Genomic DNA, 27,619 nt, shown 5'->3' on the forward strand with positions numbered 1-27,619 from the left:
GAGGTTTTTGCCTCTTTTAGGCATTTGCTATTTATTTTTTTTGTTTTTTTTTTGTCTGTTTAAGTTTTATCAGCTTGTTGTCATGGCCATTAACTATGCAATCCAATTAGGATTGCACGCAGGCTGTATTCTCCGGCAGATCGCAGATGCCCTTCAGACCATTGAAGTACTTATCACCACAGCTTACCTTAATGGCTCTTTGATAACGGCAGATGAAATAGTCATTGCAACGTTCAGGAGATGCCATCAGAAAACCATCGGGTTTGCCCTCACAGCCGATCTCAGCTGCAGTTTTTTTGACTGCTAATGCCTCCAACGCCTCGGGAAGTAGCAGACGGTTTGGTCGCACACGATTTGGGCGCCTACGATTGGGTCTACTGAGCGATGCGGCCGACTGCTTAACCGCTGATCCACAAGGTGGCTTCAATGTGGTGCATGGTGTCGTAATGGGGCAAGTTGTTGTGGCACAAACTGTCGTTGGAGTCGAGCAAGTTGTTGTCGCAGCTGGGGTTGGCTTCGGAGTCGAGCAAGTTGTTGTTGCAGCTGGGGTTGGCTTGGGAGTCGAGCAAGTTGTTGTTGCAGCTGGGGTTGGCTTCGGAGTCGAGCAAGTTGTTGTCGGAGGAATTGTTGGAGTCACTGTCTTAGGAGTTGTTGAGCAAGTTGTTGTCGGAGGAATTGTTGGAGTCGCTGTCTTGGGAGTAGTTGAGCAAGTTGTTGTCGGAGGAATTGTTGGAGTCGCTGTCTTAGGAGTTGTTGAGCACGTTGTTGTCGGAGGAATTGTTGGAGTCGCTGTCTCAGGAGTAGTTGAGCACGTTGTTGTCGGAGGAATTGTTGGAGTCGCTGTCTTAGGAGTTGTTGAGCAAGTTGTTGTCGGAGGAATTGTTGGAGTCGCTGTCTCAGGAGTAGTTGAGCAAGTTGTTGTCGGAGGAATTGTTGGAGTCGCTGTCTCAGGAGTAGTTGAGCAAGTTGTTGTCGGAGGAATTGTTGGAGTCGCTGTCTCAGGAGTAGTTGAGCACGTTGTTGTCGGAGGAATTGTTGGAGTCGCTGTCTTAGGAGTTGTTGAGCAAGTTGTTGTCGGAGGAATTGTTGGAGTCGCTGTCTCAGGAGTTGTTGAGCACGTTGTTGTTGGAGGAATTGTTGGAGTCGCTGTCTCAGGAGTTGTTGAGCACGTTGTTGTCGCAGCTGGAGTTGGCTTTAGAGTTGTCGGAGGAATTGTTACAGTCACTGTCTTAGGAGTTGTTGAGCACGTTGTTGTTGGCGGAATTGTTGGAGTCACTGTCTTAGGAGTTGTTGAGCACGTTGTTGTCGCAGCTGGAGTTGGCATTGTCACTGTCACTGTCTTAGGAGTTGTTGAACACGTTGTTGTCGGAGGAATTGTTGGAGTCAACGTCTTAGGAGTTGTTGAGCACGTTGTTGTCGCAGCTGGAGTTGGGCTTTAGAGTTGTCGGAGAATTGTTACAGTCCTGTCTTAGGAGTTGTTGAGCACGTTGGTTGTTGGCGGAATTGTTGGAGTCACTGTCTTAGGAGTTGTTGAGCACGTTGTTGTCGGAGGAATTGTTGGAGTCACCGTCTTAGGAGTTGTTGAGCACGTTGTTGTCGCAGCTGGAGTTGGCTTTAGAGTTGTCGGAGGAATTGTTACAGTCACTGTCTTAGGAGTTGTTGAGCACGTTGTTGTCGGAGGAATTGTTGGAGTCACCGTCTTAGGAGTTGTTGAGCACGTTGTTGTCGCAGCTGGAGTTGGCTTTAGAGTTGTCGGAGGAATTGTTACAGTCACTGTCTTAGAAGTTGTTGAGCAAGTTGTTGTCGGAGGAATTGTTGGAGTCACCGTCTTAGGAGTTGTTGAGCACGTTGTTGTCGCAGGGGAGTTTGGCTTTAGAGTTGTCGGAGGAATTGTTACAGTCACTGTCTTAGGAGTTGTTGAGCACGTTGTTGTTGGCGGAAGTGTTGGAATCACTGTCTTAGGAGTTGTTGAGCACGTTGTTATGTCGAGGAATTGTTGCAGTCAACCGTCCTTAGAGTTTGTTGAGCACGTTGTGGTCGCAGCTGGAGTTGGCTTGTTAGGAGTTGTCGAGGATTGTTACAGTCACTGTCTTAGGAGTTGTTGAGCACGTTGTTGTCGGAGGAATTGTTGGAGTCGCTGTCTCAGGAGTTGTTGAGCAAGTTGTTGTCGGAGGAATTGTTACAGTCACTGTCTTAGGAGTTGTTGAGCACGTTGTTGTCGGAGGAATTGTTGGAGTCGCTGTCTTAGGAGTTGTTGAGCAAGTTGTTGTCGGAGGAATTTGGCATTGTCACTGTCACTGTCTTAGGAGTTGTTGAGCACGTTGTTGTCGGAGGAATTGTTGGAGTCACCGTCTTAGGAGTTGTTGAGCACGTTGTTGTCGCAGCTGGAGTTGGCTTTAGAGTTGTCGGAGGAATTGTTACAGTCACTGTCTTAGGAGTTATTGAGCACGTTGTTGTCGGAGGAATTGTTGGAGTCGCTGTCTCAGGAGTTGTTGAGCAAGTTGTTGTCGGAGGAATTGTTACAGTCACTGTCTTAGGAGTTGTTGAGCACGTTGTTGTCGGAGGAATTGTTGGAGTCGCTGTCTTAGGAGTTGTTGAGCAAGTTGTTGTCGCAGCTGGAGTTGGCTTTGTGGTCACTGTCTTAGGAGTTGTTGAGCAAGTTGTTGTCGGAGGAATTGTTGGAGTCACCGTCTTAGTTGTTGAGCAAGTTGTTGTCGCAGCTGGAGTTGGCTTTAGAGTTGTCGGAGGAATTGTTACAGTCACTGTCTTAGGAGTTGTTGAGCACGTTGTTGTCGGAGGAATTGTTGGAGTCGCTGTCTTAGGAGTTGTTGAGCAAGTTGTTGTCGCAGCTGGAGTTGGCTTTGTGGTCACTGTCTTAGGAGTTGTTGAGCAAGTTGTTGTCGGAGGAATTGTTGGAGTCACCGTCTTAGGAGTTGTTGAGCAAGTTGTTGTCGGAGGAATTGTTGGAGTCACCGTCTTAGGAGTTGTTGAGCAAGTTGTTGTCGCAGCTGGAGTTGGCTTTAGAGTTGTCGGAGGAATTGTTACAGTCACTGTCTTAGGAGTTGTTGAGCACGTTGTTGTCGGAGGAATTGTTGGAGTCGCTGTCTCAGGAGTTGTTGAGCAAGTTGTTGTCGGAGGAATTGTTACAGTCACTGTCTTAGGAGTTGTTGAGCACGTTGTTGTCGGAGGAATTGTTGGAGTCGCTGTCTTAGGAGTTGTTGAGCACGTTGTTGTCGCAGCTGGAGTTGGCTTCGTAGTCACTGTCTTAGGAGTTGTTGAGCAAGTGGTTGTCGGAGGAATTGTTACCGTCACTGTCTTAGGAGTTGTTGAGCAAGTTGTTGTTGGCGGAAGTGTTGGAGTAACTGGTTTAGGAGTTGTTGCGCAAGGTGTCGTGGGAGGTTGAGTTGTAACACCCGAGCATGGGGTGGTTGGAGCTGGAGTTTTATTGCTGCAGGGCTTTCCTGTTGTTGCTGTCACGACATCCCTTGGAGCTATTTCTTCATTTCCTGTTTCAATGCAGCCAGGATTATATGATACACAGCCGTCTAGCATAGGATCATAGTAGCGGGGACAAGAGTATTCCTTAGGAACACCTCGCTGACATTCGAAGAACTTGGAGCAGCTACCGGGCACAATATGGCGATAACCATCAGCTCGATTTCGGCAGATTGGCTGTTGATATGCATTCAAACTAGCGGCAAATGTGCCACTTAAGGTCACTGTCAACAGAAGTAAACTGAAAACTGAAAAGAATTGAGGCTTAGTTAATATTTTGAGCTTAGTTTATGAACGAAATTCTCTTACCAAAATAGTTTTCCATTGCTATGTCAGTTGCTTCGGCTGGACTTGCTGACTGGCTGCTCTGCACCGATATTTATATGAAAGTGGAGCTCGCGAAATTTGGTAAAAAGTCTTTTCTTTTCGCGAAGCAATCTAATTAGCAAATTAGGCTATGTAATCTTATCAAACATATCAATTGCAGCGTGAGATGCTTATAAGCAGCCGCCGGCAGCGGAAAAAGTTTGTTGCTGATGTTTACTTCACAACTTTATAGCAATAAGTTTATTTTTTTTATTTATTGCTTGTATCAATTGCTGTCTCTTTAGTCGCTGACCTCTATGGGAGATACTATTTATTTTTAGCATGTTTTCAAAGCTGTTATCATTTATTTGAACAGTGTTTGGGTGTTTTGTATTTGTTGGCGGCACGAGCAAAGGCAAAGCGCTACTTAATGGCAGCCAATCAAACATAGTGTGGAATTTATTGTTATCTTAGTAACTAAAACTGTAGTGTGGCAATTTAAAAAATTCTGCGACACGCGCCGAAAATGTTTTTCCAAAAATAGACACAACATTCTGACAGGTAGTTGAACAAATTAAATATATGCTTATTGGTACTTTGCTTTAACAAGTTGGTTTGCTTATCAAGCGTTTAGTCAGTCAAATTAAAACTTTCACTGCAGGCACAACGTGCACCCCAGTGGCTGATAAAAAGTCACGCAAATTTCATTCACAATTGAATATTAATGGAACATAAACGCACACGCATTGCCGCATCATTTATGGCAGTGCTTTAAACTATTTCATTTAGGCAGCTGAGGCGCCACTTTCAGCAAACTTTCAACATCATTAACATACACGCACACACTTAGACGTAGGCGCACATTGCGCATACGCCACGTGTGATGCTGTTGATGACGAGGACATTTCAATGACGACGCGTCTGCCTTATAGCCACACAACCGCAGCAACACACACACACACACACATACACATATACATACGCCCACATGTAAACTTCAATAAACATCAAATGCTGTGTAAATGTCACAAGCAATAAAAATCTGTAGGCGACGACAACTGACGAGTTTCGCCTAAAATTTTCGGCGTGGAATCTGTGTAAGTTGACGAGCCACGTTAAGAGTTTTGTTAGCAGCGACAAACAGTCAGTCAACCCACCCACCTAGCTCCTCCCCCCCTTAAGCTGCTGTCTATGTTTGGCATTGTAGTAGTTCGCATCTAATTGCGAAAATTTTTGGAAAACTGACAAATTTTGCAGCAATTGCCAAACCGCTGGGCGCTGGTTACGGTCGCGGTTTTTTTGGCTAACAGTAACATGCAGCTCTGTGAGCTTGTGTGTGTATGTGTGTGTGTGTGTGTGTGTGTGTGTGTGTGTGCTTGTGTACTCTTTGAGCGTTAACTTTATTACGCGTGCGGTTTTCCACGCGGCTCCAGCGTCAAATACGCGACTTGGCTTTTAGTTGCGCCTTCAATCAGTCAGCAAGTTTTTAGCTGCCATTTTGGTGAGGCTTTTACAGTCACCTTTTAATGGCGGCTGTTTAACGTGCTCTATATATATGTGTGTGCCCGTTTTAGTGCGTTCGATTTGCTCGCATAGTTTTGGCTTTGATTTATAGCTGCTGCTATTTTTATGGCTTTTGTGCTTAGGTTTATATGGCACTAAACATTTTAGTTAACATTTATGCGATTTTTAACTAATAAAACTGTTGAGCTTAAATTTAATTTGTTAAATGCACTCAAAAAAAAATGAAGCACGCATAAAGTTAGTAGCAATAAATTCCAATTTTCAATATAAACTTGATACGCAAGTAGAATAAAAATAAGTTGCTATCAAATTTGGTTTATAGTTTGTTAGTATCAGTTGCTCATACAGACAGAAAATGCGCTAGTGACAAGGGCAGCATAATTTAATATAATTACCAACTTATTCATTTCTTTAATTTTTGTATTGCTTAAATTTCTACTTGGTGCCTGCAGCTTTAAAACTGTTTTGCAATTGCAATAGGTTTTATTTTGTTGATGTTGCTTTTACTTAAATTCAATGCAAATGTTTCACTTTTGTTGAGCAAAAGGATTTGCATTTTACCTAAGCCCTGGAGTAAACGCGAAAGTGTCTTAAGGGCAACTGGGGTGCCGTCACTTGGCATTGACGGTTTGCTTGTTTGTGTAAAAACGGAAATGGCAGCCATTACGCAATAACAACAGCAGCAGCAGCAGCAGCGGCAGCAGCAGCAAGGACAAGTTTCTGTTGCGCTTTGCCTTACTAATGATAAGAAAACAATGCGAGAGTACGAAAATTGTAGCGCTAAAAAGTCAAATGCCAGCGCATGGACACAAGACAACAACAAGCGAAAGTCAACCCAAGTCAAGTCAAGTCAAGTCAGGATAGGACAGCACAGGACAAGACAAGAAGCAGACAAGTGAAGGCATGTTGCCGGCTGCTTAGCGCGCATAAATATTGTAATAAGCATGAAAATTACAATTTTGAGCTTGAGCTTTTTGAAGCTGCCAGAGCTACTTGTCGCTGCCTGCCGCTTGCCACTTGGCATTGAAGCATTTTGTAATTTACATTTAATTAGGGGATTTTGTGCAACGCAAATTGCAATGCAAAGGCAAAGACAACAAGCAGCAGCAGCAACAGCAACAGCAGCCATGACATGCTGGCAGCACAAAGAGTTAGTCGTCGTCAGGATGTCTGCGCCCTTTTGTTAAGGTGTTGGCTGCCGGCTTTGGCAAGCGCTATTTGCATAGGGTGTGCTGCTGCTGCTGCTGCTGGCCTGGGCTTAAAGTCACTCAAAGGATTTGCTTAGCTAGGAAGTTATAGACTCGAACACAGACTCCCTAGACGCTGGCCATGACCGCCTCGCACCACGTAGCGTATGAGCAACATTTAATTAAGTGACTTTGTACACTTTGAGCTGACTACCACTACCTCTACTCTCCTTTTTTTTTTCGTTACTATAAAGCTAGCTGGCTGTCCTGCCTGCCTGCCATTGCGTGTTGACTCTGCTGCTTGCTGCTGCCTGGTTATAACTGGTAACAGGAAATTAAGTTCTAAGCCGCTGGGCGACGACGTTGACTACTGAGCGTGAGCCGATTGGCTGCTGTAGCCAAAGGTTATAGTCCGGGCATGCATATACATATGTATATAGCTTGCATACGAAGCAATGAAGCATGTTGAAAGCATAATTGAAGGCATTTGGAGGCGCAGCTTAAGTGAATTTATTGCGGCAAATGGAATTAGGATTAGGATTAGAAATGCTTGCAAGCGGCTTTTGAGTATCATTTTAAATGAGTTAAAGTCCTACAAACTAGCAAGCTGTGGTCAGCTAAGGAAATCAGCGCTTAGAGCAAGTCAAGCTAGTGTAAGCTAAAGCTATGGCGGCTTATGCAATGATTGAAATATGAATAGAGTTAGAGTTGCTTAAGTCGTAGTAAGAGAAGTAAAATTAGAAAATAATATTCATCTAAATTATAAGCCTTGTTATATTTAAAGCAAACTAGAAGTAAATCAGTTTAAATATTAATTAAAAACACATACAATTTGTAGCATACTTTTGTGCTGCAAAAAATACTAAATATAATTTCAACACTTTACATTTCTTGTACAATTTCTAGCTGCAAACTGCAGCAACTATTAACAAATTCTCCAGATAGTTGAGCACATATTCTAGGCTAATACGCTTGAGTGTCACTTGGCGTATGCGCAATGTGAGGAATGCCAATCAGCTTAACCTACTATAGAAGCTGCCAAAAAACACTTTAAGCCCTTGTGGCATATTTTTAACCAAACAAATGCCAGAAATACCAAAAGTGCCATAGAAATATGTTAGAGCCTGCAGGCGCTTGCTAACAATTTAGCCGTCTAGCACTAATTTTATGCCTGCTTTAAGCCTAAATTAGAGCAAAGCTTAAAGCTGCAGCTAAAGTAGCTCGAAGTTGCGCGCATTCTACCAACTTTTTTGTAGCTAAGAGTGAGCAGAGTGAGTGGGTGGAGCAGGCAAATATGCGCAACTGTTGCCCAAGCTATGTCTTTGACGCTGTTCAATGTGTGTGTGGGTGTGTGTTTGTCTTTCAAACAATTTTGGCACAGCAAAAATTGTTGTCGAAATTTTCAACAATTTTTGCATACACGTGTGTATATGTGTGCGTCTCAGATGTATTAGTAACTGTGTTTGCGTGTGCTTTGGGGCTAACTTATATGTTTGGCACACAGGCCTAAATTCAAATTTAAGCTCATACAATTTGTTTATCTAAGACATTTTCAAGGCTTAAACATTACTTACACTCAATTCAACATTTTAGCCATGCCTGACTAACGTTTGACTAAAGCACAAATTCATTTCCTTACAGCTGCGCTGGCAAATGTTTGATTGATCATGTGTCAGCAACTGAAGCGTAATGCAGTTGAATTTACTACAAGGTAAGTGCTAACACATTTTATTTATTTTTAAATGCAAGTACTTTAAGCTTAAATTGTAAGCTGCAACTTGGCTGCACTTAACTTGGCTTTTATCTAAAATTTCTTGATAAAAAACTTTGTGTTTGACCCAAAGACGTTGCGTTGAGTCAAAATGCAAGCTTTTAAAATCGTTTTGCCCTCGAGCGCTTATCTCAGTGTACGAACTAATTTCTACAAATTATAAATGTGGCCCATAGAGCTTAAGATTTTTTTTGTCTGCTCTGCCCAGCACTAATAACTACATGGCTTGGTTATTATAAAACTTTTTCCATTTTGCAAAAGTTTTGTGGGCTATGGAAATTTGCTGCTGCAACGCAGAAGAAGAAGAAGAAGATTTTGTCGTAAAGCTTTGCACACGCACATGGAAAATGAAACGATCAAAATGTGGAAAAAGTGAAGCAATTTACTAGAACACGTTCAAGCATTATGAGAGCTACTGATGGCCATGTGTGTGCGCGTGTGTGTGTGCGTGTGTGTGTGTGCTGCAAGTGACTTAAGAAATTTCAACTTTTGCAGCGACTTTTGTAAAGCTTTTACTCTGTAGCTGAAGTGCAGTGTGTCTTGGTTACAAATGTAGCAGAGTTAGAGCAGTGATAGGGTGTGTGTGTGTGTGTGTGTCCTGTAGCCAGGCGCAAACTTGCAAGGACAGCATTTGAATTTGAAATTGAAAACAAGTTTATAACGTGAATTGGTAAATATAGCGCACACTGCAGTGAAAGCCAGCGAGTTTGCAGCCATGCACGACTGACAATGTCACACGCACACACACACACACACACATACGTAGCGTAAGCTGTGCCATATTGACGCACTTGCTGCTGCTGCTGCTGCTGCTGCTAAAGTAGCAACACTCAAAAGGACTCTGGACTTTGCTTGGACTTGAACGACTTTCGGACGCTGCGGGGCTGTTGCACTTGCTGGCTTCCTTTTGTTGTTACACACACACATACATATACACGTTTTGCAACTTTCATTTGCGTAAGCCGTTTGCAACGTCAACGCCGTGGGCTAAATTGTTTGCTCGCCTCGTTTTCCATTCAAATAGCTTTGCTTTTTTCCCTTTCTGCTCTCTTATAAATATAAATATGAGCGCAGCACATATATAACAATATTTGCTTATACATATGTATTACATACTATATAGCATATATATGCATTTGCTGATTTATGTGCACATGTTTGTTGTTCTTAGTCGCATTGTGTTCCATTTACCTAGAGAAATGCAAATGCAACTGCCGCTGCTGCTGCTTCAAGTTGTTGCAAATACAGGTCAAGTTTCTTGTTCTTAAGTGCGGCACACACACATGTATGCGTGTGTGTGTGTGAGCTTTACTTTTATGCAAGTTTTAAGTGCACAGCTGCTGGGACTTGCTTTAAGCTGCAAATCAAATAAGCAATGAGTTTTGTAAAAAATGTGAAATTTTAGAAAAATTGTTTGCTGCCTAAGCATATCAATTTCTAAGCCATTAGTTGGAAAAGCAATGAGTTTGCGTGTTTAGCTGCTACAGCTGCTAAAAGTTTTGCTTATATCGCATTACTGTTAATAATTATTAGCATTAGATGCTTAAAAATAATTTATAGTAACGTATCAATGCTATGAGGTAGAATATAATCTGAAGCTTAATGATTATTTATTTATTTATTTAATGTAAAGTAATTATCAATGATTTTTATTTAGATTCGCTGTCTGAAAGTTTCGATAGTTTCAATGGCATATGGCAAAATGTTTTGCTTGTATTGTTGCTTTTATTTAATTTATTGCTGTGCTTGTTTATTTAATTGGAATTGGTCTAGCAGCTGTTGCTATTAGCACTAAAGCTTAGCTTGGGCTGCTATATAAAGCGACGCGTCTGGCTTTAAAATCAGTTCAGTGCCCTGTCAGCATTCAAACAGTCAACAGCATTTCTAGAGCTTGTTCCAAATATCAATTTCTAGCAACATGAATAGCTTCGCTTTGTTTGCCAACATTGCTGTGATCGCTTTGGTGCTTGCTTTAAGCACTGCTGCTGATCATAGCAGCTTCTTTAACAAGAAGGACAAGACTGGCGGCGAAGTAGTGCACTGGACCACTGGCGCCAATACGCATGGCGCTGCTATGCTGAATCACACCAATCATGCCAAGCAAGAAACGGTGACTCAAAACCCAAGTGTAGCCAGCAGCACTGTAGCTGGAGCTGCTAGCAGCACTGCACATGCGCAGACCACAGCAGGCGCAGCTCATGCTGCACATGATGCCACCACAGCTGCGCCAAAGGCTGAGAGCAGCACTCACGATGCCAAGGATGCCAAGTCGACTACCACAGCTAAGCCAGCAACCAGCAAGCCAGCCATAAAGTAGAAGCAACGAACTATATTTTTTATATATAACAAACTTATGAATTAAATTTATATTGCAAGCATATAACAAATACTGTTTAATATGCTCAGCGCTGACTTTTCACTGCAATAAGCAGCAAATATTGCATTCAGCTTTAGTTGCTGTTGCTATTGTTTGCTTACCTGCAGCGTCTTTTTTAACAAAACCAATTATTTGATTTTAAAATTCCATTAAAAGATAAAAATGGAGTCAGACGTGTTGTGGCTGCTCCTGCTGCTGCTGCTGCCTGTTGACATGCCCAGGCCGCCGACCTCAAAGTCAAGGAGCAACTAGCAGCCAACGTCTTTGCTCAGATAAGCTAGAAAAAATGCCAAGCGAAAGGGTTTAACACGTGCAAAAGTCCTGCACGTTGCGAGCCATAAATAAAAGTCACACTTAGCTGCAGACAACAACAACAACAACAAGGAAAAGGGTAAAGAATTATAAAAGCAGCAAAGTTTTGCTGCAAACGAACAAAGCACGTTGACAGCGGCCAGGCATTAAGACATAGTAACTGAGACAGCTGGACATATCTTTGATAATGACGACAGCCAATCGAGTCAAAGTGTGTGTGGGCTACTTGGCTGACATTTGAACAGTTTAATTGCCAAAGGTTAAGCTTCAAAATAAAAGGCAGAAATTTGAGATACTGTAAAGCTTAGTAATCAATAAAAATATGACGTGAAATAATGTTAATGTTTAATTTGCACTGCTTTCAATTAATCAAAAATAAAAGCAGTAAGGCTTCAAATTCGTGGCATTGTATATTTTATTTATTTTAATTGTAGCCTTGAATTAAATTCTATAACAATTGGTATAGCAACAAAGGCCTTCAGGCTAATTTTTTATGTTATGCTAATTTCTTATTTTTAATTTGTTGATTATTAGCTTCATAGTCTCTTATGTTGTTGGGGTTGACCTCTGCGAGGAGTTGGTTTGGAGTGAGAATTTTAAGGGTGGTGCAACAGTATTGCAAATATTGTATATATTTTTGCTGATTGTTATTAGTATTATGTATAATTTTTATTATTTATGTACTGGTGTCAAAAGTTAATGCTTATCAATTTATTAAAGTATTAATTCAAATTGATTTCCATATAATCAGCTCCATTAAGCAATAATTAAATATAATCCAAACTTCAATCTTTTAAGCTTCGTTGCTTGATTACTTAGATTTTAGGTTATGATATAGTTCTTTTATATGCTAAGCCTAAACTAATGATTAATGTTATAATCCACGATTGCTCATTATTGGATGCCACTTAATTAGAAATGCTTGCCAATTAATCAAAAATTAAATCAGTAATGCTTTAAGTTTGTGGGAATTATATATATATTTGATTATTATTAATATCTATAATAGTCAAAAGTTTATGCTTATAATTTATTAAGTATTAATCAATTGATTCCATATAATCAGAAATGAGCTGCATTAAACAAAAATTAACGTATAAACTTTTAAGCTCGTTGGATTACTTAGATTTTGGTTATGACTATTATTGATTCTATATATGCCAAACCTAAACTATTAATTATCAAACAGAGCATGACAAGCTTTCTAATGTTTAATAAATAATGCAACTAGCAGCTATAATGATTAATAACAATTATGTAATAGCTTTGGTTTGAATACATTAAATGTGAAAATGAACTAACTAAAATATTTTGAAGCTTAAATTTAGTTCATTGAGCGAATGTAAACCAAAGAGCTTAAGAAGCTAGAAGACATTTGATTGTAGCTTGAGTAACTCTGCTGCCATTTTGTCATTAAATTCATGAACTGTTTATGCACGCGCGTTAACAAGTTAGTTTCAAGTTGGCAATGAAGCTGCTTGAAAGCCTCTTGCACTTTTTATATGCACAACATAAACTGCACATTAAGCAGAAGGAGAGAGTTGCCATTGCCATATGTTTTGTACCTATAGCTGTACTAACTATATTTATTTGCTGCGCTGCACAAGTTGCTTATAGCTGTTGCTGCTGCTGCTTGACAACTGACAAAATGCTGTTGAAGTTTCTTGTGTTTTCTCTCACATATCACAACTGCGCTGCGCAGTGTCAGTTACAGCCGTGTAACTGTTGGTAAGATGTCAACAATTTATGTGCTGACTGCTTGTTTATTAGCACACACACACACACAGCGGACAAAAGGGCTAAGCGGGCGTACAACGGGGCGTATGAGTTGAAGTTGTGCAGTGTGGACTGGACTGCAATTAGAAGACATCAGCAAAAGTACAATGGCGTGCCATTTAACAATGTGTGTGTAATGTGTACAGCAGCCACGCCCACAACTGACAGAGTGCAAGGCGTAGCGAATGATTACTTTATACAATTTCTTTACTTTTCTTTTTTTTTTTGTTGTTGTTGCTGTTTGCTCTTTGCGCCAAAGTGTAATTGAAATGCACATTGAAACTTTGAGTATAATGCGCTTACAAGTTTTTTTCTTTTCCATAACTATAAAATACATTTTATATGCGTGTGTGTGTGTGTGTGGCAGCAGCAGCAGCAGCTGCAAGTACATAAGTAGAAATTATGTGCGCATAAGGATGAAGCAGACGGCATAAAAGTCAGACTTACAGTCAGAGTAAAGACGGCGGCGCGCGCATATGCGAAACAAAAAATAGCAAAAAAATAGTTGCAGCAAATATGATTTAATAGTAGTAAAAGTGCTGCTGGTAACTTTTGCTCAAGCTGCTTGCCAAGCGTAATTTTGTTAGCGAGTCAAGTTGAGTTGCAAGTCAAGTTGAGTTTTGAGCCAGCAGCAGCAGCAGCAGCAGCAGCAGCAGCAAACGGACAGCAGCGCAGCTGTCAAGTTTTGTGGCTTATACAAAATTTAAATAAATTGATGAACGAGCGAGCGAGTGAGAGAGTGAGAGAGCGAGAGCGAGTGAAAACTTGGCAGCAAACTTGCAGTTGATTTGCTTAGCCAGCGGGCTGCCAAAATGCAGCGATGAGTGAAAATTTTTGTTTAGGGCCAAACGCGCGCTCTGGCAAAAACTTTGCTACAAATTGTATTAGTTAGTGCATGAAATTCTGTTGCCCTGCAGCCGACTGCAGCAAAATTACATTAGTATGCGTATATATAGAAATTGTAGTCCCAGTATGTGTGGCGGCAGCAAAATTCAGAGGCACACATGTTGATGAATTGTGGTAACAGCCACACAGCAACTTGCAGCACAGCTGACAGCTAAAGCAGCTGCATAAGTAAATGCCTTTGCTATAGCTGCGGTTGTGGTTTGAGCCAACTGAAAAAATAATTGCTAAGAAATAAAAGCGTTAGATAAAATATTTGCGCATGCATAAAAAAATAAGCAAGCATATTTATTTATTTAGAAACAGCTATTAAAACTATTAATATTGCTTGCTGCTAAATTAAATATTTAAACCAACGAAGCTGATTTTATAACGCATACGCCGCGTTGTCTGTATAAAATGCCTTTTAATCGAACGTGTCATTAAACTTTTCTGCAATTTGTGACACACACGAGTTAAACGTTAAATGGCGTTGACAAGTTTCTGCTGCTGCTCTCTTTCACTTTTTAGCCTGGACATGGAACTTTGGCTGCTTATAAACAATTTAAGCCATACATGTGTTGTTTTTTTTTTGAAGCACAAGACAAACACTACCCCCCCTCTTGTTGCGCTCAACTGTTTTGTGCAGCCAAAACGTGTTTATGTCTGTTCATTGTCACATTTACTTGTAAAGTTGTTTTTGTATTTCTGTGTGTGTGTGTGCTGCTTACCCAACTCAAGCTAAGAAGCTGGCAGCATTGCAACGAAACTGCTGCTACTTGCCACTGCTACTTGCCACTTTGGCGCAGGCCAAGAGTGTCTGCCTGCTCCTTAGACATGTCAGCGTACACACACACACAGTCCTTGCCGCTCAGCTGGCTGGAGCAAGCGCATGCAAGGAAAAAATTGAATGCTACTGAGCAAAACGGAAGCAAATAAGCAGAGCAGCGACAGCGACAGCGACAGCAGCAGCGCTGCAGTTTGCAAGAGCAAAGACGACGATTAAAAGTGCAGACATCGTTGGGACATAAACAAGGCAGGAAGTTGTAAAAAACACATAAACAAAGTTGGCAGGCGAAACAACTAAAACAAAAGCAAGCCTTAGCCCTCAGCCAAGAGCCAAAAGAATTTTTTTTCTACTCACTCGTTCGCAGCGCTGTCGTTAACTTTGTGCCAGGCACACACACACACACACACATACACACAAGTGTGTGGCTGTCGAATTGACAGTCTTAAGTGTTGACATAGGTCGTAAGACAAATACGCTAGTTGCTAAGAAAAGTATTCGAAAATATTTTTTAAACCCAAGCGAGTTGCTAACAATTAAATGTAGAAAAATATAAAAACTTAATTTTTAGTTGCCAAAAATTTAATTAATAATTAAAGGCAGTAAAAAGTATTAAAAAGACATTTCTAAAATATATCAAAGTGGTCATAGCAAGTCTATAAAATGTTGTAAAAATTCAGAGCAGCACTTTTTAATGAAAAAATTAATTTTTTTTTGGAATAGTTATTCTTTGTATTAGTTTTAGAATTAAAGCATATTTTAATAAAGAATTATTTTACGCTTGCAGTACAAAAGGCGCGCGCTTATAAGTAGGCAACAATATTTCATATATTTGGTTTGAGGCAGTAGCTGCGGCCTTAAGTAGAGCAGCTGCTTGTTCAAAGGTTAGCCCTTGGCAACGCCGTTAAAACTTGGCTCAATTGCTATTTTTATACATATATATATATATATTATATATATGCGCTGGCAGCCCGGAAATGTCTGCTTAGCGGTTGCATTTCCGCGTTGCTATACACAAACATAGACAGATGCAAATACCAATACATATGCATACGTGCAGACATTGTAAGCAGTGCAGTGAACGTGGCAGCACTTCCACCCACTTGAGAAATAAGGATTACAATTTCATTTCAATTTCCTGCTGTGCACACACACACACACAGACGCACACACACACACAAAAATGCAGCTGCTGCAGTCAAGCTCAGCTACTTGCCAAGCCCACAAAACAATGCAGAGCGTTAGCCATGTAAGTGTCTGTGTGCGCGTGTGTGTGTGTGTTTGTTGTACGTGTGTGTGCGTGTTGTTTACTCAAGGCTTAAGGTTTAAAATGGATTTGTTTGACTGGCAGCAAGCCGACTTGAGCACGACTACACACACACACACACACACACATACACATAAGGACACACACACTTACAGCAAACACATGTCGTACATGCTCAACGCCATTTAAGCTATTTAACAGCTTCCTTGAGCTGCAGTTTTCCACTTTACTTGCCTAGTTTTCAATTTACTTTAGTTTTCATTCTTGCTCGCTCTCGCACTCTCGCTGTCTCTGTCTCTTTTCTTTTTGCGTTTTTGTCTGTGCCATGGCTTAATTAGCTTTTGTTGGCTTTGGCTAAAAAAAGTTTCGAGCTGTGTTTACATTTTGTTTGTTTTGCCTTTTGGCCTTTATTATTATTTTTCAAGCGTTGCTTTTTTGTAGTTTAAGTAATTTTTATGTCTTATCATCATCATCATCATCATAGTCTTGGCAACTTAAGCTGCAATTGAGTTTGAAGTGTAATGGCCAAAGTTTAATGGAAATTGCTTAAGCTTAAGTGAAAACGTTTTTGCGGCTGCTGATTACGCACAAACTGTTATAATAAATAATATTATTGTACGCATATCGGTTACAGTTTATTGAAACAACAGCGTGTGGCACATAAAAACGCTTGAGTCAACAGCACTGAGCCACAGTCTTGTGCTCAAATGCATGCAGTTCAGTTATTTGTTGCTACTTCGCTCTTAGCGCTGCTGTTAAGCGCAGCTCAAGTCGCTGCTAAAGCGTCAGAGCTTACAGCTGCAACTTTAGTTAGCAGCAGTGTAAATCAATCACAGCAGCTGACTACAACTCACAGCCAGCAACTTGCAACGCTGCCCAGAAGCAAACGAAGCGCAGCTTTGAAACGCCCAAAAACTGGCAAAAAGAAAATGCAGCGTAAACGGCCCAAATTGAAGAAGCGACTGTTTAAAAGTTATAAAAGCTCGCCCTACAGTCAGCAACGCATGCGTAAGGCGAAATCGCGTTTAAACAATCGTGAATATATTATAACATAGCACGAATTTAAAGTAAAGTAAAAGTTAGCCATATACTTAAACAAAATGATTTATTAAAGTTGCTCTAAATAAACAGTTGGGCTTAAAGGCCAAAAAATAATTGAGTTGAATAATTTCTTAATGCTGCGCACTTAATTTAACTTTTAATTTATCTATAAAAAATATAAATAAAATTTTTGCATAACTTTATTTATTTATTTTAATTGTAAAAGAGCAGCTGAGGCCTTCAAGCCTTTCTTCATAAATTAAATAATATACAATGTAAAGGCAACAATTATTAGAAAAATGTTCTATTTTTTATTAATTGAAGATTTATTTTGCTGCATACTTTGGCGCTCCTTTTGAAATAATTTCTTAATGAAAATAAGCAAATTTTAAGTAGTACTTAAATAAAATATTCTTCATTAAATTAAAAATATAAATGTAAAGCAACAAACATTAGACAACTTTGTACTCCTTTTAAATTAATATTTATTGTGCTGCATACTTTGCTTATTACTTTCGAAATAATTTCCTTAATTAAAATAAGCAAATTTTAAGTAATAAGTAAAGCTATTACTATAAAAAATATAATTATTATTTATGCATAAATTTAAACTTATAAAAATGTTAAAAAAACGTTTGAGCAAATGTTTTAATTTTTTTTTAATTTATGAATTTATTTTGCAATGTACACTTTGCTTGCTTTACTCTTTGAAATGAATTTCGTTAATGAAATAAGCAAATTTTAAGTAGAGATTTTTAAGCTATTAACTATAAAAAATATTAATTACATGCTATGCATAAATTTAAACTTATATAAATGTTAAAAATAAACGTTCGGTAAAATGTTTTAATTTTTGCTATATACTTGACACTCTCATTTCGCAATAGAAAAGCAAAGCAGTGCAAACATTTTCTAAACAAATCTCTAGATAAGCTACAGACTTTAGGCTTTCGCTTACTCAACACTGTTGCCTAACACTGCCCATGAAACGCACACATACGTATAATTTGCATAGACATTGCGATTGCAGACGCCTGTCATAAATATTCATTGATAAAAGTCGTCAGCCAGCTAAAAGACTAGAGCTATGAAAGTGAACAATAAAAAAAAAAAGATATAGAGAGTAGAACAGTTACAATGCATGCAACCAAAAAATGTTGCTGGCTGCCACAGTGGCAATGTCGATGGCTTTTGTTTGTCATTTTGCTAAGTGTGTGTGTGTGTGTATTGAAATACATTTCTATGCAACAAATATGAATTGTGCTGGGGCAGCAACAGCAGCAGCAGCAGCATCTCTGTTGTGGCAACAACAGCCGCAGCATTTTGTGGTGCTGAAAATCGGGCATTAGCGTTTTGTTTGATTTAGGTCAGAGCTACATAGTCATAGTGCCCAGTCCCAGTGCCACGAGTTACAGTAGCAGCAAAAACTGTAACTGCAACGAGTTTGAAGTCGCGCGCTGGCAGCAACACCCAACTCCCAACTCCCAACTGGGTGTTGCTGCTAACGAAGGTTTCGTCGTTTCATTTAAATTTAAATGAAGCACGTTGTATTGTTGTGTGTGTGTGTGTGTGTGGCGCGTTGCACGCCATTGTTGTTGTTTTTCTTCTGTTCTGTATGCCTTTGCTACTTTTAATCTGTGTCAAAATATTTTCCGTATGCGCTTGGGGATATGTAACGTTACATGTACTATAAATTTGTTTTGAAAATATTTTATTTGACTCTTTCTGTTTTTTTTTTTCTAGCACTCGTAAATTTATTTATGCTGCAAGTTTTACGTTTGGGATATTTGCATTGTTTTGCTTTTCAATATTTGAGCAATTGTTGGCGCTTCTGTGATTTGTGTGTGTGCGCGTGTGCGTCTGTGTGTGTGTTTATATGGATATGTGTTTTGTTACTAGGGATTAGTTGCATGCTACTGCCAAAAATATGAATTGCTTGCATTAAATTGCAGCACTGCTGAAATAGAAAGAGATTTTAGATATGATGCATATGTGTGTTTATGAGCATGAATCTTTATTGTGTGCATGTGTGTGTGTGTGTGTTGGGCTTTAAGTAAATCTTTGGCTAAGCACAAAATATGACACGACTTTGGTTTGTGCTGTTTTCGATTGGAAATACGCTTTTGTTTAATAAAAAATAAGAAATCGAAGCATAAACAATTAATTACATTTTATATGAATAAAAATACTAATGCTTATATAATCAACAAGCGTTAAAATAAACAATTATTTACTGATTAAGTCCAAATTATTGGTCATAGGTTGAGATAATAATCTCAAAAATATTTATTTATTTTAAATAAATTTTTAAAATAATATTTTTGATTATTTTCTATTACAATAAGCTCAAAAAATATTTTGCTTTATTAGCAGTCGTAAAAATTACTCAAATAACTTTTCTAATAAAATATTTATTTATTTTAAATACTTTTTAAAATAATAATTTAAGTTCAAAAATTATTTTGCTTTATTTGAGTTGCTTATAATAACTCAATTCAATTTTTAAAATAATAGTTTTGATTATTTTCTATTATAATAACCTCAAAAATTATTTTGTATTATTTGTAGTTCTAAAAATTGCACAAATAAATTAAAAAATATTTTTAAAATAATATTTTGAATTATTTTCTATTACAATAAATATATTTAGCATTATTTGTAGTACTAAAAATGACTCAAATAAATTTTCTAATAAAGCAACTAAAGCGATTCATACTAGTAGTGATTATTTTAAAGTGTGTGTCACTTGCTTTAAGAGTATTTAAAATTGTTGACTGTTTCACAAACATTTATTTGTGTAGCTTGCTATTTTATTAAATGAATTTAGCTTGTGTGCAATAATTTATGACTAAAATGGTTAATGAATTGAAAAAACTGCCTGTGTCAGCAAGGCAGGCACATGGAAATGCTTTTTATGCAGTGGTTGGTACCAACAGCTCAGCTCAGCTCTATTGCTGTTGTTGTTGTTGTCTGTGTGCTGTGGTTGGCGCTGTGATTGGCAGTTGCATTGATAAATGCTGCAGGGCTATAAAAAAGTAGCCATAGCCTGTTACAAACGTATGCAGTTTATTTTTGTTTTTGGTCAATTGGCTGACAAACAAAGCAAGCATTAAAACTTGGCCAACTGGCTTGACTAACTACTGAAAAAAAGGGCTGGCAGCTTAACTATAAAAGCTGCTGGCGCTGCTGCAAAATAAAACAGTACAGAGTAAATCTTCAAAGTAAAACAACATGCATATTGTAAAGTTTTTACTTGCGGCAATGTTTGTGCTAGCGGCTGGAGAAGCGCAGGATACGTCTGACTTTTTTAAACGCCATCACCTCATCAATTCGTTTGTAACTCATCAGCCCACAACGCCTGCAATGTTGATCTACATAAATCGCAGCTCTGCCAAAACTGTGCCCACAACTACAACGACAACAACAACAAGCAGCGATTCAACGCTTAGAACTGTAACCAACAGCACTAAGCTGCCCACAACAACACAAAGAGCGCCAGTGGACTTTAAGTCGCTGTTCGCCTTGAACAGCACACGCGCTCAAACTGAGAGCACCACCCATGCAGCCATCACACGCTGGCCAGTGCCACATCATGCACTAAACAAAACTACATACAATCTATTCTCACATTCTCATCACTCTACGACTACTGAGCGTCTTGTGAATGCAACTCAAAGCTACAGCAGCAGCTCTGCGCCTACAACGCTCAGCGTTGAGCATCAAACTGGCAGCAACAGCTCAACTACTGTTGTTATTGATTCCAAATCAGTTGTTAATTGCATTTCCAGCGGCGCAGCTAAACTGAAGCTAGCAATGGCTTTTGTCTTTATGCTGCTGCCATTGGCCATACGCAACTGAGCTCAAACTCATAAATGTTTATGCGAATTACCTATTTATGTATTTAGCCTTAAATATTTAAACATGCAATAAAATTAAACAATGAGCAAGTTTATTTGTTATATTTACTTTGCCAGCAATTAAGCAAAGGCAAGCACTTTATATAAATCAAGCTTAAATAGCTTCGATAATCTAGTTGTTAGAATATGAATAGTCTCAGATTTTTCTAGACTAAGTTTGCAATTAATGAACTCAGTTAATTCTGCAATTTTGAAATAATTTTTTGCTTAATTAGAATTTGCATTTATTTTTAAACTTTTAATACTCAAGCTTATTCATTAGCCAAGTCCAGTCCAACAGCCATTTAAAGTGAGTGTCATATTAATGCTGAAACAGGATTAATTTAACAATTTAATCCTGGCGCATGCTTAAATCAAGTTTATTAATACTTGATTTATTCGCTCTTTTGTTTTTGCTGCGTACTTATGACTGCTACACGTTTTTAGTTTATATAAATTTTTTTTATAATATTTACCTGCAATTTTTTTAAAACTGCTTTTGTCCAGCAACATGTTTTATTAACAATCGTGCACACAGTTTTTTTCCCCAGCGCATGCTTAATTATTATTTAAATTGTGTGCGCTCAATTTTCAGGCTGTTTTCAAGTTTTAAGCTCTAGTTTATTTTGCGATTATAATTTACATAAAAAAATTCGCAATTGGATTACCAGTCAGTGCATAAAAAATTAGCTGAAAAAATGTCACAGCAATCAAATATATTTTTTTGGACGCTGTAAAATGCTGCGAAGCGGTCTTTTAGTGCGGTAAAGCGCAGTTACATAAGCGACGTATACTTAATGTGGCTGCTAAACTGAATGTAGCTTAATTTTTTTTTGGCTACAGCGTCTAACGCTGTCTAACTGATTTTTTCTGTTTGTTATTTGGTCAACAGCTGTGTGCAGCTTTAGTCGAAATATGTCACAAAACTGTTCATAAATTCATTTAACGCATAAAATTGGCGCCGCTCGCAGCAGCGCAAGTGGAATTGGATGTGAATTATTAAGCATTTAAAAGTGCATTTTATATATGTTTTTGGGTTCTTTTTTCTACAAGTTTATGCACGTTCGCCATTAGTTGGCGCGTGATGTCATTGATAAGCATTAAAAGCAACAAATAAAAAAGTATTTTTTGCAAGTTGGCCGAATGTCAAGTTCAGCAAAAGTTTGGCTGACTAAGCGGCCATCAAAATGCCATGCAACAGACTATAGCTGACAGCTGCGTTACGTATACGCCGCATATAACGTACACACACACATTCGATTCAGCTGCCACAGCCACAGCAGCTGTTTGCAATTTTCACCTTGTGTGATTTTTCCGTTTCAAGTTCACATGACTTTTGCCATGCTGTTTCTCTTCCATGTTGACACAGCTGACGGGCTCAAAGATGGCTGCTGCAACATTTGCAACATGACTTGGCGCAAAGTTTGCGCTAACCCAAAAACTTTTAGCCGGCGCCACAAAACTTAAGTAAACTTAAATCTGCAATAAATATTTCGTACAAAATTCTTCTAAATTATTACAGCGAAATTTATTCAAAGTTTATGCTGAAAATTAAGCATAGCACCCCATGGAAATGCATTTTGTGGTACAAATTTGGTTGTTGATGTGCTGCTGCTGCTCGTCGAAGTTTCTTTGCCAGTTGCAGTCGCTGTTTGGTTGCCCACATTGGAGTCCAGGGCTGCTGCAGTTATTTGCAAACTTTTGTGCGTCTTTCTAGCGCTGCTTAGAGCTAACAGCAACAAAAGTATTTTAAATACATGCCAAATCATAATTGATTGCTAACAATTCTTACGCTGAGCGTGCTAAACAAAGCACTGACTTTAATTGTTATAGTTGCAAGCACTTTATAGTCGTTTTGATATCAGTTAAACATATGTTTTACTATATAAAAAAACAGCTGGCGATTATAAAACAAATTTTAAAGCTGAGTTTAATAGCGGTGTGGATTGATCTAGTGCAGAAATGAATTTAAAATAATAATATTAATATTTTGCATAAGCTCAAAGCCTTATCAGAGTTAAGTTGTTAACAAAAAAAATATTAGACAAATTTTGTAAGTCAAGCAAAACTTGCTAAATTTATTTTATATGAATTTAAAGTATAAAGAAATCAATAAAAAAATATTGCTGAAGCATTTAGTATAATATTTTTAACTTAAAGCAGTTAATTATAAGCATGAGCGTTAGACTTAGTAATATATATACAAAATATATGCTATAGACACTTTTGTGTACAACTAAGACTGCTGTCTTTAATATAAAGCCTATATAATTGAATTGTTTAAAGAAACATCAATATATGTTATTTACTATAATTGCATTTGCTTTATTTTGCTAAATATTTCGCATTTATAAGATTTTGCTATAAATATATGGCTCAGATTGCCGCTTGTGTGTACGTCGCTTGCTCTTGCTCTTCTTCTTGCTTGCCTTAGCAGCAGCTGTAGTTGCTGTGCTGCTGCTGCTTGTAGTTGTAGCTGCTATTGCTGCTGTATTAGTATTCAGCGCCTTGGTCTTTAACAAAGCAAATGTGCTGTCATCAAAGTTGACATAGGTAACATCCTTGGCAGGCTGCAAGTCACTGGAGTACTTGGCAAAAAGCACATTATAAGTGTCCTTTAGATTGGTAGCCTGTGCAGCCAAAATGCTCAAACTGCACAACAATAAAGCAATAGTTATGGTTTTCATAATGCTAGTTAAGCTGCACTGTAGCAGCGAAATTAGCTGCGTTGCTATTTATATGAAATATTGAAAGCATTATTATTATTTTTTGAATGCATGTTCTTAAGCTAAAGACAAATGTTTAGCAAAAACAGTTGGCACTCCTTAGAGCAAAGAAATGACTCAAGCTGTGCTGTTTAGCTATAAAAGCTGCAGCTGCGCCAGCTTCAACATCAGTTTGAGTTGAGCAATTGAACAAGCAAAATGCGTTGTGTATTACTTTTGTTAGCTTTGGCTGCGCTGCTGCTAACGCTGCAAGCCGAAACCTTGCCTAAGCCCAAAGCAGATCCCATTGTATCCGAGCTTGGTGATCTAAAGCAAAAACCAAAGGCGAAACCCAGCAGCACTACAATGTCCACCAAGAACTTTTTCCTGATGCATCGCAGACCAACAAAGCCGCCTAAAGTTGCAACCAAAGCTACGCTCAAGGCCAGCACCAAAGCCAAGCCGCAGGCAAAGACAAAGGCCGTACCCAAGGCCAAAGGCAAGGCTCATGTGCCACACGATAAACACACAAATCGCAAGGTGCGCTCCCACAACGCCAAGCAGAGCATGTTCCAGGCAAGCACCACCACTCATGGCACCACCACGCTGCCAGCTAAAACTGTAGCGCCCACGATCGTTGCTGCTGCTGCTGCGCCTCATGCCGTTGAGATGTTGCCTGTGCCCAATATGAAAGATAGCACCACTACCACCACTCTGCTGCCCAATGGCACACTCAAGGAGGTGCGCACCAAAGCTGAACTCGTTGCGCTCGACAGCGTCAATGGCACTTCCAAGTGGGGCACTGTTAAGCCTTGAGGCTTTGCCAAGTAACACAAATTAAACATTATGCATGCTTTTATATTGTGTGCCTGAATATTATCAAAATAAATAACTAATACATAGAGTTGTAGCGCTTAACTGAAGTTTCATTAGCATTAAAATGCAATTTGGGTCAATTAGAGAGCGCCTCAAAATATTAAAATCTATTGATAATAAACATGCAACTTGGCTTAGCACAAATGCAAATGCCAAAAGGCAACTTAAACGCTGCTAAAGTTGTAACAACGAAAGCTGAATGCGCTTTGCTATTAAAAAGCTAACTGTTTAGAATATTATTGTTTAATGACAAAGTTTAATTAAAACTTAAAAGTTAAATTAAAATTGTTCATTCTTCGCATCTGTATTCCATTATCATCAGAATAAGCTCCGAAATGATGAGTCAAATGTCAAAATGTAAAGATTCTGCTTGAGAGACGAGACGCTATAGAAAGAAAGACAAACGGTCTTTTAGTTGGGATAAATATATAAAAAGCTAAAAAGAAATACAAAGCAGCTAAAATTTTATTGACAAATTTAGAAACTCTAATTCAATTTTATTACAGCTTATTACAGCATCAATCTGAATATCTCTATTAGCTTAAGAATCAGTGTTGCCAACAGTTGATCAGGAAAAAAAGGCTGTTTCTGGCTTTAAGCAAGGTCGACAAAAAAAGCTGCAGTGAATAAATTGGAAAAATTGAGAAAAAGTGAGGTGAGCGACCTTTATTTTTAGTCATAGTCTTAAAATTATTAAAAAAGCAGACCAAACAGCTCGCTACCTTTTTTCAGTCAGATCGAAAAGGCTGCTTTTAGTTTGAAAAGCGCTATATTTCCCGCTAGACATTAGTTTACAATTTGTGCCGCATTTAGCTTTTGAAAACAGCCAGACATAGCGGGCAAAAAGCTAAAATGGCAAATTTGTTACTTCGCATTACAAATTATTTTAAATTCTGTTTTAATATAAATATAAAAATGTTTAAGCTCTTTTGCTATTTCAACTTAAAAGTTAAGCTTTTAATGCTTAGTTTGCTACAAAGCCATTTAACTCTTTTGCTAGCGCAGTTAAAAGTTACGTCTAACGTATTCAAATGCATGGCCATAATTTGCAGTTACTTTTTTCTAATCTGCTGATAATATTAGCGGCCATAAATTTTCGCATGCTTTCATAAATTGTTCGTGCATAAATTCTTGCGCTCAAAAATCTCTGTTGCTGTTAGTTAACCCGCACGCTCTTACGCTCTATCGCTCGTTTTTTAGTAGTACTGAAAATATTGTTGGCTGCTATAGCAGCAGCAGCTTTTCAAATATTCATTCATGCAAATTCATTAACGTATTTTTTCGCTTTGTTGTTGTGGCTGCCGCGTTATGAATGCAAAGGCTGCACAATGAGCAGACAGCGAAAAAAAAAGTTATTACGTATACGTATTGTATATTACGTATACAAGCGAAGCGCTGCAAAAAAAATAAGAATATGTTTAAAGAGCGGCAATGTAAAGTGGTTTGTTTTGCATTCTTTGCTGCTTTTTTTTTTGTAACCACTGTAGACGATTGAGTTTTCTTCTTGGTCAGAGTCACTGCCGCAATTTTCCACGTAGGCAGCGCTTAATGCTGTCTGTGTGGGAAAATAAAATTTTTGCACAAAAAACTTGCTGCTGGGCTCTGGCTGTTATTAAAAATACAAAGTAGTAAATTAAAAAACACTGCAGCTAAAGCAAAATATTAGAAAAACGCAGTAGGAAAAATAAAAGCCACCACACAACTTGCTTATGTCTGGCGCCGTCTTGACTGTGTTGCTCTATTTTTTTTTCCTACTTGCTTCTTACAGTGCGCTTTGCTTGTATTTGCATACACAGCGCTTTCGCAGTTGTTGTGTTTTCTTTTTGGCTCGCATTTGCCGCTTTTTTAATTTCTCAACAAGCTTTTTGACGTCAAAATAAGCGTAATATTTAGTTGTACTTTAGCCACTAGAAAATATGAGAAATAAAAAGTGCGCTCACAATGCGGAAGTAAGCATATTATTTCGCCATTTTTTGCTGTTTCGAGGCGCTTAATGTAGCCGTAATTATGCACGTGAAAATGTAAATTTCCGTGAAGTGAAATAAGCAGAGTTGAAATTGTTTTTGAGCTGCTCGTTTTGTTTATGAACTGCGCTCAAAGTTGCAACAACACGACATTTGTAAATAAATAAATAAATTGTATGTTTTGAATTTTATAAATTATGTGAATATATGAAATGCACAAATATAAAACATTAAGTGCTAAAATACTAGCAAATTATTGCTTAAATACTAGCAGCTAAAATTTATGATCAATTTATTTACTTTAAATTAATTAGTAAATTTATTTTAATTAATATATATTTTTTATATTTTGAATTTTTAAAATGATATGAATATGCAATTAATAGAAAAAAAAAATATAAGCAAAAATATAAAACAATTATTGCTAAAATAGTAGCAGCTAAAATTTCTGATCAATTTATTTACTTTAAATTAATAGAAAAAAAACTATAGGCAAAAATATAAAACAATTATTGCTAAAATACTTGCAGCTAACATTTATGCTTAACTTTTACGCTTAATTTATTTACTTTAACTAATTAAAGTATTTTTTTTAAATATTTTCAGGTGCGTACATTTATTATTTACTGAATTTAAAGGTAAGCTTTGTTTTATTTAACGCTCTATCTTGACGCTAATCAGCCGCAGACAATCCGAGCATAAACAAAAACAATTACCACAAGTTTTTTGCTGTATAAAACCACAAAACTGTTATGCACAGCAAGCGAACCACAAAAGCTAAAGCGGCGTCTACGCATAATTTTGTTTATAGTGTTTATTTACTAGCAATTTTATCATATTTTGAAAAGCCTTTTCAATATATTAACTGTCAACTGGCGGTTGGCAAGAATTATGCCACAACAACGATTGAGATAAATATCGCGCATAAATATCATAAATGTAAGCGCACATAAAAAAAGAAACAGTCAGACAGTCAGACGGGCAGACAGGCAGACTGGCAGATTATATGGCTGAAGTATAGATATCAGTGAGAGTTTATTTCTAGCGGGTGGCAAAGTCGCAGCAGCCAATGTCAAAGCAATATGAAAAATGTAGCAAGCCTAAAAATATGTTCACCACCAAAGCACCAAATGCAAAGCAATTTAGCGTAAAAAGGCAAAGCGAACGAACGAGAGAGCGAGCGAAGAAATTTCAAGTCAGCCTCTTGTATATTTTTTGTTGAGGGCGCCGCTTTTGATGCTGTGGAATGCTTTTGTGGCACAGCCAAGGCTTTCAAATCAAATGAGTGGGCACAATGCCGCACTAGCTAGCATATGAGCTATAGCCACAATGTGGGCAGCCTGTTGTCAGCTCGAGCGAGCGAGCGAGCGAGCGACAGAGCGAACGCACGCCAAAACTAATTTATTACTTTAATTCGCGCTCAAAGTGGCTGCCGTTTGTCTGCTTGCTGCTG

The 27,619-nt window shown here is 38.3% G+C and overlaps 2 protein-coding genes across 2 annotated transcripts; one reads left to right on the forward strand and one right to left on the reverse strand.

The window, feature by feature from the left end:
- Nucleotides 1–84: 84 nt before the first annotated feature.
- Nucleotides 85–3,834, reverse strand: LOC108601176 (mucin-2). Its single transcript, XM_033293682.1, has 3 exons — nucleotides 3,805–3,834; nucleotides 2,867–3,743; nucleotides 85–1,220 (listed from the first exon to the last, which is right to left on the reverse strand). Exons 1-3 carry the CDS (start codon nucleotides 3,818–3,820, stop codon nucleotides 107–109), a joined length of 2,007 nt encoding a protein of 668 aa, XP_033149573.1. The 5' UTR covers nucleotides 3,821–3,834; the 3' UTR covers nucleotides 85–106.
- Nucleotides 3,835–23,545: 19,711 nt separating this feature from the next.
- On the forward strand, nucleotides 23,546–24,142 carry LOC117134770 (transcriptional regulatory protein AlgP-like). The gene has a single exon (XM_033293434.1). It carries the CDS (start codon nucleotides 23,546–23,548, stop codon nucleotides 24,140–24,142), a length of 597 nt encoding a protein of 198 aa, XP_033149325.1.
- The last annotated feature ends 3,477 nt before the right edge of the window (nucleotides 24,143–27,619 follow it).

Source organism: Drosophila busckii, chromosome 3L, assembly GCF_011750605.1.
Source record: "Drosophila busckii strain San Diego stock center, stock number 13000-0081.31 chromosome 3L, ASM1175060v1, whole genome shotgun sequence".
Lineage (NCBI taxonomy): Eukaryota > Metazoa > Arthropoda > Insecta > Diptera > Drosophilidae > Drosophila > Drosophila busckii.

Coding starts and splice junctions, on each gene's coding strand:
- LOC117134770 (XM_033293434.1), top strand. CDS start 23,546: ATGCGTTGTGTATTACTTTTGTTAGCTTTGGCTGCGCTGCTGCTAACG.
- LOC108601176 (XM_033293682.1), bottom strand. Junction 1,221..2,866: donor ACAACTCCTAAGACAGTGAC/CACAAAGCCAAC, acceptor TAAGACAGTGAC/TGTAACAATTCCTCCGACAA.